A 12,933-nucleotide genomic window follows, 5' to 3' on the forward strand; every position below is an offset into this window, starting at 1 on the left:
TTGCCAGACAATCTTTGGATCTCTTGGCTAAAGCACACGATGCCTTACAATACAGCAAATTTAACAGGCCCTTCTCAGGGCCACCTGACAAGTCTTTGACCATGTATCGAGATCTGCCACCTCACTGCAGAAGTGATAATCCAGCTAAATACCAGGTCCTGCATAAAATTCTGGTAGATAATTTGATGTCTCACCCTTTCACAAAACCCATATTGACAGTAAAGACCGCTTAACAAAAGAGATAAAATACCGGGATATGACTTGTTAGGAGCCACATACCATCATACTTACAATCACTATGTATGTTCACTCCTACATGAACTTTCCTGATTAAGACATCCATCACCAACACCACTCACTAAGTTGCCATCAAATTAAGGGAAATAGCTACGAGTAATATATAAAACTCCCACCACCAACTCAACATCCAAAACCTTTCCTCTAGTGCTCCACCGAGCAGTCTATGCTGGAGACTAACAGTCACCACACACAATGGAAATAGAGGACCAACAATAGCAATGGCGAAACACTAATAAGCTGGGCTGATAATAATCTATTACTGCTTTTTGATGCAAAAGTGAAGGGATCTTTTAAATCAGCAGCTAGAAACCTAGTATACAACCATGGTTTGGACTTCGTAAGCAAAGACGATGAGAACATACTGCTACAAGGGACCCACAGAATACTTCAAGACTTCCTACCTAGCCAACATAGACCAGTTCTAATTGAAATAGGAGTAAGTGTCTCCTTGATAAGGTCCTATCCCTGTCCAAGATGGAATTTTTAGAAGGCAGGCTGGAAGAACTTCTCCAGCCACCTTGACAAATGCTTAGGCTGGACTCCACCCACTATCAAAAGCTACCAGAGGTTCACAGGAGCAGTGACAGACAGCAAAGAAGACCATCCCTAGACGTTTCAGTAAGGAGTACATATCAGGATTGAATAGGATGTTAAGAACTATTCATACATTTAGTGTGAAGAACTATTCATATGAGAGTTCCTCCAAGGAGGAGACAGACGGGTAGCTGATGACCTGATAAGTACAATGGACATGGCTCGTCATAAGAAATGAACAGAGACAGTCATGAACTTGGAGCTGAAAAGATCTGGCAGAGAAGCCTGGGCACTTTTAAAGTAAAAAGGCAAAATGCTAACGACGCAAGAGGTGAAATGGCCTTGCACCTACACAGGACTGTGAATCATGTTATGACTACTTCAAGTACCCCATGGGACAAAGCACATGTCACCCATATCAAACATGAATTCACAGGTTCAAAGACATCTAGTCCTGAGCGTATTTTCTCAGGCATTTGGTGTCAAGGAAACAACAATGTCACTCGAAGAAGTCAAAGCAGGAAAGGCACCAGGGCCTGATGTAGTTCATCCTGAGTTCCTCCTGAACTGTGGTAAATATATCAAAAATGACTAGCAGAGTTGTTTACTGGTATCCTGATGAGAGGGGGAGTCATGAAGAGATAGAAAAATTCTAATGTCATTGCTATCCTTAAGCCACAAAAATCAAGCAATGAGCCAAGAAGCTACTGCCCAATAGTCTTTGTTAACTGAAGGTACAACCTTCTTGAAAGAGTCATCTACAAAATAATATAGAAAATTCTGATTGAACAAGCTTTTTTTGCTTTTTTTTTGCCCAAAAAAAAAGCTATACACACCAAATAATGTCACTCATGGCCTGCATAAAAGCAGGTGTTCACAAGAATTTAAAAACATCAACTACATTTATAGATCTCTCAGCAGCTTATGACACAGTATGGATACATAGGCTTCTCTACAACCTCATTCAAATAACCCCACGCAGAAAAACAGCCCAATATATTAATACAATGTCTGCTGGAAAGTCATTCTGGGTCATACTGGCCAACAGGGTGAGTGCTTTAAAGACACTAAATTATGGATGACCTCAGGAATCCATCCTTGCCCCACTCCTGCTCAATCTGGAGATCTCCGATATGCCTGAAACTAGATCTCTAAAGTTTGAACGCACTGATGACTGTAAGCTGGCAATGGGACATAGAAGAAATGGAAGTCATGTTAACATCTTGTTTGGCGACAATGGGAATCTACTTTCGGAGATGGAGACTGAAGCCAAACTCCAAAGAGAGCAGATACAGCTTACTTTCATTTGTGCAGCGTAGCAACGGATACACAGCTCCAGGTCTATTTTGGTGACAGACTGCTTCACCACAATCAGCACCAAAAATGTCTAGGGGTTATGTTCCACCATACACTACCCGACCAGAATCATCTGAGAAACACTTCCGTGAAGATACTAACTAGAAACCATTTCCTGCATAAGCTGTGCGATACAACTTGGGGTTCCACTGCTGAAACACTGTGCACTTCAGCACTTGGACTTGTGTACTCTTCTGCTAAATATGGTGTTCCCGTAAGCTCAACAGCACATGCATACAAACTCTCGATGCACTGCTGAGCAATACAATGAGAATCTTCAGTAGTACCCTCCTATCGACCCCATCAAATGGCTGTCCATATTGAGCCACAGTCCACCCTTAGCACTTCAATGAAAAGCAGCTCTACCCTACAAGTTTAAAAGCATACAAGGCATTCCATCTCCCTATCCATCAAGACATGGTTATCCTAGAAAGAAACTGCTTTAATCAAGAAAACAACCATCCATGGAACTACACATGTATCCAACCAAGTCAATGGAATCATGGGAACGAGACTGGGCAGAGGCTTGTGTTCCACATTGCCAGAACTTTCCTTGCATAAGAACATAAGAAAGAAACCTGCTGCCTTTGACCAATCATGCAGAATGTGGACAATGAGTAACGGATTAAACATCAATCATGGCAGAAGCATGGAGTCTCTTCACATATGGAGTAAGGATACATCTTCAATCCTGTGACATCCAAGGATTTCTACAAGCCCTTATTTTTTTACCTATTTATCCCCTGCTGACTTCACTATTTCATCTCTCACAGCTAGTCATTCATCTTCTACTGGATTCCTTTTCCCTGTTGTAGTAAATCACTGCCCCATGCTCCCTCTGAAACACTAAATGTCTGGTTCTTTCAACACATCCAGGTCTCATCTCCTTAATTTCCTACCTTGTTGCAATTTCTTTAGTTTTAACCTACAGTGCATAACCGATAAACTGTTGTTGGAATCCACATGAGTGTCTTCAGGTCTCTTCCACGTATATAGTTTCCTTTCAAGATTCTTAAACTAAGTGTTAGCAATGACTAAATTATGTTCTGTGCAAAATTCTACCAAATGGCTTCCTCTTTCATTCCTTTCTTCCAGTCCATATTCCCCTACAATTTTTCCTTCTCTTCCTTTTCCTACTATAATTCCAGTCCCCCATCACTATTAAATTTTTATCTCCATTAACTATCTGAATTAATTCATACATTTCTTCAATCTCTTCAACTGTGGAGCTAGTTGGCATATAAACATTTAAGATGTGGGCTAGTATCTATCTTGGCTACAATAATTTGTTCACTATGCTGTTCACAGTAGCTCACCCGCATTCCTACTTTCCTATGCATTATTAAGCTTACTTCTGTACTACCCCTATTTGATTTTGTATTAATAACCCTATCATCAACTAACCAAAAATCCGCTCCTCCTGCCATCGAACTTCACTAATTTCCACTACATCTAATTTTAACATATCCATTTACCTTCAGGCACTTCCTTCCCTTCAACTTAGGTGCAATTAAATTAGTGTCAATAGCTCTTATATTACAAGCAATAGCAAACAAAAATGATTCTGGCCTGAGCTGCCGCAGTTGACAGCCGTGTGCACGAGGTGTGCTTGCTTGTGTGTATGAATGGGTGTGTGTTTCTTTATTTCCCTTTTGCTGATGAAGGCTGTGGCCAAAAGCTTTGTGTAAGTGTCTTAATTGTGCCTGTCTGCAGCTTAATGTGTCTTTATGATAAGTAGCAATCTGTTTTTTCCTACACTGTTGAAATTCCCTAAAAGACAATTAGGTCATTTCATAATGAGTTGGCATAGTTGTGAGCTCTCTTACAGCTCTCCACCCTTTGTAGCTGCAAATGAAGTTCCATGGCAGAATCAGTACCAGTGCATAGCAGGTCCACTACAACAAGAAAGAACGAGAAGGCGACTGTAAATCATTAGTAAGTTAGAAACACTCTTTAACAACACTGAGGTGACAGACCAATCAAGAAGTGATAATTTCTTTACAGCTCATAAATACAGCCACTGTTTAGACATTACATTTCGAGCCAAGGTGAAAGAGACACACAAGAAGTGCTGAAATAGGAGAGGTTGTGAGATACAAAAAGGAATTTTCAAGAAATAACAAAAATTTTGCCAAGAGTAACCGAGGTAAACAACAAAGAAGATATAGGCAAAACTGTGCAGAAGTGTCACCCAATATAATTGTTATATTTAAGTAGTAGTTATGTGGTGACTATAAAACCAATGAAGTGTGATTTAGCACAACAGAATGCATAAATGAGATTACTTGATAATAACAACCACATGAACAACAAGAAATAGTCATGTGTTGAAATAACTGCAGGAAACATTATGTTGATGACATTGAACAGTCAACCAACGATGGCAGTGCAGCAGCGCTTCACACCGCAGCAGCTGAGCAGCAGACTATGGCAATGGTCACACACACACACACACACACACACACACACACACACACACACACACACACACACACACACGAGTATAATATAGGCTGTTCATGAGAATAACCTACATTCCACTAAAGGCCATCATGCTAGTGACAAGACGGTTAAACATTTTATGTAGTGTGAAAAATATATTGTGTGTGTCCCAATCTGTGATGTGTACAGATGGTGCAGATATAGTGATTTAACAGCAGGGGCAAGGCACTAAGTAAGCATGAATATACGTTACATACATATCTGAAAATGAAAAAATAAGCTTTGATACTTATATTTGGTAAAGCAAACAATTATTAACTAAAAAATTGGCTACCTTCATGTATGATCCTTCATGTTCCATGGAGAAATTGAATTTATTAGAAAGCATGGTGTGCTAATAAAGTTGTAATTAGTTAGTTAATTTATTTTACATGACATCTTTCATCTTCGTGGGGGAGATCTGTGATTTAACAAGTTGTTCCACCTCTTCCTCACAATCAAATGAAAGATGTTTGGATAAAAACATTTAGGTAGTTAGCATGTAAATAATACTCACTGTACGCATGCCACAGTTTTGGTTTGAGCAGATACAATGAGAGAAATGTGAGCACAGGACGTCAAGAGTCCCTACCTGCTCTGGAAGTGTTTAATCACAAGGTTCAACCCAGCTCACAATCAACTTCATAAATTTATTATGACAAAAAAGTAACTAAAAGATTTGTTCACTCCTGTACCAACTTGTGAGAACCAGAGTTTGTATTATACAAAACTGTAATAATATCCCTAATTTTTTAAATGAACGTACTATTATTTGCTAACATATGGTATACTCTTATACTTACACAAAATCTGATAGTTCCAAATCTGTGTCTTTTTTCATTTCTTTTACCTTTGTTACAGCTTCACAAATAAATTGTTTGTTGAGTAGTATGTCATCAATTTCAAATGCAGTTTGGGACATTTCTTCAACCCCACCATCTAGAAAGATATTAATATACTGAAGAATATTTTGTCACTTTTGTTCAATTATTAAATCAAATTTACACTCTCCATAACATATTCTATTTTCACAAATAAAAATGTGAGAGAGAACACAAAACGGGCAGGAAGGAAGCAGACAACTTTTAGAGGGATTCGTATCAATTATATCTTGAACTAGAAAAACATTGTCACTTATCAGCAGTGGTGGTAAGGTTGTTATTTCTAAAGATTCATGTTATCCATCTTGCCTCAATTAGTCTATTAACCATGTTTCATATAGTTACCAAGACTGAACCTGTCATGAAAGTGCATTTAATGGTGTATGGTAAGGCTTCCACATCCATCATCTGTCCTACAGCACAGCGGAGAAGAACACACTAAGTCTTTATCTGAAGAATCAACAATGACAACCACACATCTCCTGCTCACACACACACACACACACACACACACACACACACACACACACACACACACACACACACACACCCCTTGGTAATGATGCAATTGTTTATTTCTGCAGGCACTGGGCTGTTTTTGACCAAGAATTGTTTATCTTCTCTATCTGTATATCATCCGGTGTAGCTGCTGTATTGTTGTTAATTAGTTCAGTGGCTATCTGAACTTCATCTACATCACTACTCTGCAATTCACATTAAACACAGGGTTCATCAAATCACCTTCAGACTATTTCTCTACTGTTCCATTCTCCAACAGTGTGAAGGAAAAATGAACACAATCTTTTGATATGCACTCTGATTTTCCTTACTTTATTATGAAGATCATGTCTCCCTATGTAGGCGAGTGCCAACAAAATATTACTGCATTCAGAAGAGAAAGTTGGCAGTTAAAATTTCGGAGGAGATTTCAGCACAACAGAAAACGTCTGTTTCAATGATTGCCACCCCAAATTGCGTATTATTTCTGTGACAAACTCTCCCCTATTTCACGATAATACAGAATCAGTTGCCCTTCTTTGAACTTTAACATCCTCCGTTAGCCCTATCTGATGAAGACCCCATACTGGGCAGCAATAATCCAGAAGAGGACTGACAAGCATGGTGCATGCAGTCTCTAACAGACCTGTTGTACCTTTTAAGTGTTCTGCCAATAAAATGCAGTCTTTGGTTCGCCTTGCCCACAACATTACCTATTCATCACTCCAATTCAAGTTGTTCATAATTGTAATTCCTAGGTATTTAGTTGAATTGACCGATTTTTGATTTGTTCAATTTATCATGTAAGTGAATTGTAACAGATTCCATTTAGTAATCATGTGGATGATCTCACTTTTCATTATTTGGACTCAACTGCTACTTTGCACAGCATACAAGTATCTTATCTAAATCATATTGCAATTGGATTTTATCTTCTGATGACTTCCCTAGATGGTAAATCACAGCATCACCTGCAAACAATACAAGTCGAGTGCTCAGGTCATCTAAAGTGTTTATGTAGATTAGGAAAAGCAGAGGGCCTGTAACACTTCCCTGGAGAACCCAAAATATCACTTCTTGTTTTAATCTATGACTTATCAGTTACCTTTCTGCCAGGAAATCAAGAGTCCAGTCAAAAAATTGAGATAATACTCCATAGGCATGCACTTTGGTTAGAAGTTGCTTGAGATAAACAGTGTCAAAAGCCTTTTAGAAACCTAGAAATATGGAATTAACTTGAGATGCTCTGGCAATAACACTTATTAGTTCACGTGAATAAAGAGCTAGTCTCATTCACAAGAACATTATTTTTTTTTTTACTGTGTACTGACATTCAACAGATCATTTTCTTCGGGCTAATTCATAATGTTTGAACTAAGTGTATGTTCCAAAGTCTTACTGCAAACCAAAGCCAGTCATATATTCCACAGACTACTCTTATATCCTTCCTCGAGTATTGGTATGGTATGTGCAACTTTCCAGTTTTTAGGAACGGATCTTTCATCAAGCAAGCAGTTGTACATGACTGCTAAGTATGTAGCTATTATATAAGCATACTCTGAAAGGAATCTAACTGGTATACCATCTGGACTGGAGGACTTCCACTTTTTAAGTGATTTAAACCGCTTCATTGCACCGAGGATATCACTTCTAAGTTACTTATGTTGGGAGCTGGTCTCTATTCGAATTCTGCTGTATTTACTTCGTCTTCTTTGATGAAGGACTTCCAGAAAACTGTGTTAGTAACTCCACTACAGTGGCACTATCACTGGAAACTTTAGCATTGCTATCACACAGTAAAGGTATTCATGGTGTCTTGCACTGGTGTACTTTACATACTACCAGAATATCTCTGGATTTTCTACAGATATGAGACAGTTTTATTGTGGAAACTACTAAAAGCATTTAGCAGTGAAGTGCAAGCTAAATTTCAAGTTTCAGTTAAACATCGCGAATCTTTGAGACTTTGCTTTCCTTTAAATTTGACATGCTTTTCCCAGTGCGTCTACAACAGTGTTCTGGCCCATTTTGTGGATCATGGTGGGAGGAGAGGGGGGGGGGGAGGGGGGGGGGGGGGAATCAGTTGCATCTCTTATTAGTTTATAACAAACCTCTCAATTGCTGTAAATACAATTTCTTTGTATTTAAGTAATGGCTGGTCTACATATAAATGGTTAGTTTGGAAGGAATGAACACCACCTCTTAGGACAGCATCAAGCAAAGTTTTATGTGGTTTTGATTAGATTAGATTAGATTTACTTTCATTCCAATTGATCCGTAGTGAGGAGGTCCTCCTGGATGTGGAACATGTCAGAAAAACAACAATACATGACAAATATTTACAACTAAAACAAATAAGCTAATGTACCATTCCACAGGTCCCAAGTGGAATGATCGTCATTTTTAATGAACACTAAGAGTCATTTTACAAATACTAATGCACTGAATTTAAAATAAAAAACGTTTTTTATTTATTTATAAGGTAATAAACATGTAATACAACTACTGTAATACTTATTTACAATGAACACATTACTGCACTGAAATGGTGCAGAAGTTAGATTATACTTACACACACACACAAATTTTCAGTGAACACATTACTGCACTGAAATTGTGCAGAAGTTATGTTGTACTTATATACAAATCAGTTGGTTTTACAAAGAAATTCATCAATGGAGTAGAAGGAGTTGGCCACCAATAAATCCTTTAGGCTTCTCTTAAACTGAATTTCATTGGTTGTTAAGCTTTTTATGGCTGCTGGCAAGTTATTGAAAATGTGTGTTCCTGAATAATGCACACCTTTTTGTACAAGACTAAGTGACTTTAAATTCTTGTGAAGATTATTCTTATTTCTAGTATTGATTCCATGAATTGAGCTGTTGGTTTGAAAAAGTGATATATTTTTAATGACAAATTTCATTAAGGAATAAATATACTGGGAAGCTGTAGTTAGTATCCCTAGTTCCCTAAACAGGCTTCTGCAGGATGTTCTTGAGTTCACACCACATATAATTCTTACTGCACGTTTTTGTGCCCGGAAAACTATAGCTTGGCTTGATGAATTACCCCAAAAAATAATCCCATATGACATTATGGAATGAAAGTAAGCATAGTATGCCAGCTTTTTCATTTTTATATCCCCTACGTCTGACAAAATTCGCATTGCAAACAGAGATTTGTTAAGACGCTTCAGCAGTTCTGTGGTGTGCTCCTCCCAATTGAATTTATTATCAAGCTGTAATCCCAAGAATTTAACACTGTCCACTTCTTCTATCTTCTTGTCATCATATGTTAGACATATACTCTTGGGACACCCCTTACAAGTTCTGAACTGCATGTAGTGTGTTTTTTCAAAGTTTAGTGACAAAGAATTGGCTAGGAACCAGTGATTAATGTCCACAAATATTTTATTGGCTGATCTTTCTAAGACTACACTTGATTTGCTATTTATTGCAATGTTTGTATCATCGGCAAACAAAACAAACTTGGCATCTGGTAATGTTACTGATGAAAGGTCATTGATATACACAAGAAAAAGTAAGGGCCCCAAAATGGAACCTTGTGGGACCCCACATGTAATTAGTTCCCAGTTGGATGATGCCTGATAGACATGTATCAAGCTCTTTCCTAATAACACCCTTTGTTTCCTGCCAGAGATATAAGATTTGAACCATTTTGCAGCATTTCCTGTTACACTATAATATTCTAGTTTACTTAAAAGGATATTGTGATTTACACAGTCAAATGCCTTTGATAGATCACAAAATATACCAGTTGCCTGCAATTTTTTGTCTAATGAATTAAGCACATTTTCACTATAAGTGAAGATAGCCTTCTCAATATCAGAACCTTTTAGAAATCCAAACTGTGACTTTGACAGTATGTTATTTGAGATAAGATGGTTATAAAGACGACGGTACATTACTTTTTCGAAAATTTTTGAGAATGCTGGTAACAGTGAAATTGGACGGAAATTTGATGCTATCTTGTTTCGGATTGACAGATACAGTTTTCTTTTTGTTTTACAAGATACCCTTATTCCTCGAGTAATCCATGGCTTCTTTGTAGATTTTCCTCTAACCTTGGTAAGTTTTGGGGGAAAGCAGTGTTCAAATAAGGTAAGCACTTTATTAGCAAAAATGTTATATTTTTCATTCATGCCATGAGCACTGTAAACATCAGTCCAGTGAATGTCTCTGAGGAGTGTCCTAAAATAATCAATTTTTGGCTTACTGATTACCCTCTTGAGCTCAGATTTAACAGATTTTATATTCTGTTCAGTATTAACATTTAACAGAAGGAACTGCATGTCATGGTCTGAGAGGCCATTGGCTATTGGTTTTGTAATATAATTTTGAGTTTATTTTTGGTGGATTTGGGTGTTAATGTATTCAACCTCACTTCAATGGCTTTGCAGCCACTAATCCCTGTAACACTCATTATACTCCCTATTTGCTCAGGATTATTTGTTGCTAAGGGGTTAAGTATAGTTTTAAACTATTTACATTTCAAATTAGTTCCCGAACTAATTGTTCTATTTAATTTTCAGAGAAACCATTCAGGACAGTTTTTGATGACTTATGCCTGTCACCGAATTTATTATGTACACTATAGCTCAGAAGTTTTTGAAAGCCCTGAAAGTAAGATAAAAAAGCTAGTTATCAGATTCAAATACGTATTAGCTATATTGTTTCCCTAGTGTAGTGCTCAATACAATGTTTGAGAGTAGATTCCACATTTCTTAAAATGAAGTTGTTCAAAACATAACCTTCCGTTGTTATGCTGTTCACGTTCCAAACATTTCATGCCACTAATTTTGTATTGTGGTGGCATAATACAATCAGTTAAGCACGAGATAGCAAAGAGTGAACTTCAGTGAGTGCTCAGTGATAATGAAATGTAGCATGGAGCATGGAGCTTTCAACTGAAAAATATTCTGCAATAGTGTCTACACGCTTCCGGCCTTACTATGCAACAAATAGCACATGAAGAACATACGAGGCGGGTGGGGGGGGGGCAAAGGAAACCGGACTCCAAGGGTGCTGCCACTGGTAGATGTAGTGCAGGGTTTTCACACTACATGGTGTTAGTCGAGACCTTCATGAAACAGCTGTGCAGACAGCGCCACGGTGTCAGTGTAGAGCTGAACGTGCAAGTGTGGTATTGTGTTTCTCAGACTGTTGGCGGGTTACCTCTGCGAAGTCGTTATGGCACCTTAAAAGAACAAAGAGTGTGTGTGAAATTTTGTTTCCTGCTTAAAAAAAACTGCAATTGAGACACACCAAATGCTTCAGGAAGCTTTCCAGGAGGATGCTATGAGCCGCACACAGGTTTTCGACTGGTTTAGGCGCTTTAAACATGGTGAGATGTGTGTTGAAGACCAAGCTCGTTCTAGACGCCCTTCAACATCGGGAAATGAGGAGAACATTGAAAAGGTTCGCCAAACAATCGACCAAGTTTCAGCAGAGACAGGAAACACTTGGAGCTCGTGCCAGCGGATTTTGAGTGAGGATTTGCACGAGACGTGTTGCTGCTAAATTTGTTCCCCACCTTCTCACACAGGAGCAAAAAACAATCTGCATGCCAGAATCTGCATGAATGTGTGTCAGGACTTGAAAACAGAGATTGCACGTGATCCAAACTTCTTGAACAAACTCATTACAGGGGATGAGAGTTGGTGTTATGGGTATGACCCAGAAACCAAGCAAGCGTCAAGCCAGTGGAGCACTCCTAACTCTCCCAGACAAAAAAAAGCAAGGCATTTGAGGTCAAATGTGAAGACGATGATCATTGTCTTTTTTGATGTGCATCGGAAATTCATACCCCCTGACCAGACTGTTAACCAGCTCTTTTACTTGGACGTTTTAAGGCATCTACGAGAGGATGTGAGGAGAAAACGCCTGGAACTTTGGCGATCAGGTGACTGGTTTCTGCATCACGACAACGCTCCAGCACACATGACCCACTATTTGGCATCTCGGAGGTGGTCTGACGTTCCCCACGCTCCGTATTCGCCGGACCTAGCCCCGTGCGACTTTTTCCTATTTCCACAAATGAAAAGAACGCTAAAAGGGGAGCATTATGACGATGTGGAGGTGGTAAAAACAGCTTCGCAAAGGGCACTGGACAATATCAAACTTGAAGAGTTCCAAACATGCTTCCAACAGTGGGAAAAGAGACTTGACAAGTGCATTGCATGTAATGGAGAGTATTTTGAAGGTGACTGAAGTAATTTTGTAAAAAGGTTCATCAATAAATTTTTTATGACCACAATCCGGTTTCTTTTGGGTCTCCCCTCGTATTTTCTTGGGATGTGTCTACTCCACTTTGCAGGGGCATGCAGATACTAGCCAGAATATGTACCGACCTCGAAAACGTATGTCATAAGTCACATCAAAAAGTGATGAAAAATACATAGTAGTCACAAGTAAACATGATCACATTGAAACAGTGCCAGTTTTAACAGCAGAACTCAACTATAACAGGGCAAAGCCGGTGAGTGAGTACTGTGAAAAGACTTATTCAGGCAGTGAACCTAAACAGGCATGTGGCAGCTAAGAAACCATTACTGACAGCTACTGATAGGCAGAAGAGGCTAACTGGGCAAGATAACATGAAAGTTGGGCAGTAAATCAGTGGAAAAGGTACTTTTCACCAACAAATCCAAATTTGAGGTCTTTGGCACAAAGCGATAGGTTCGTTCGCCAGTAGCCAAGTGAACGAATGTTACCCCAATGTGTATCTCCAACATTAAAACATGGAAGGGCTTCCTCATGGTCTGGGGATGTTTTGGAGATGATAAGACTGGTGATCTTGTACAAATAAAAGGATCAATGAAGAAAGAGGATTACCATCACATTCTACAGTAGTGTGCAAAGCC

At 38.7% G+C, this 12,933-nt stretch overlaps 1 protein-coding gene across 1 annotated transcript in view; it reads right to left on the bottom strand.

Moving 5' to 3' along the window:
• Positions 1-12,933, bottom strand: part of LOC124596342 — a 150,423-nt gene that overhangs the window by 84,755 nt on the left and 52,735 nt on the right. The window contains exon 2 of the mRNA XM_047135445.1: positions 5,475-5,610. Coding sequence (XP_046991401.1) covers positions 5,475-5,610 — 136 coding nt within the window. The remainder of the gene's footprint in view (positions 1-5,474; positions 5,611-12,933) is intronic.

This window comes from Schistocerca americana, chromosome 2, assembly GCF_021461395.2.
Source record: "Schistocerca americana isolate TAMUIC-IGC-003095 chromosome 2, iqSchAmer2.1, whole genome shotgun sequence".
Taxonomy (NCBI): domain Eukaryota; kingdom Metazoa; phylum Arthropoda; class Insecta; order Orthoptera; family Acrididae; genus Schistocerca; species Schistocerca americana.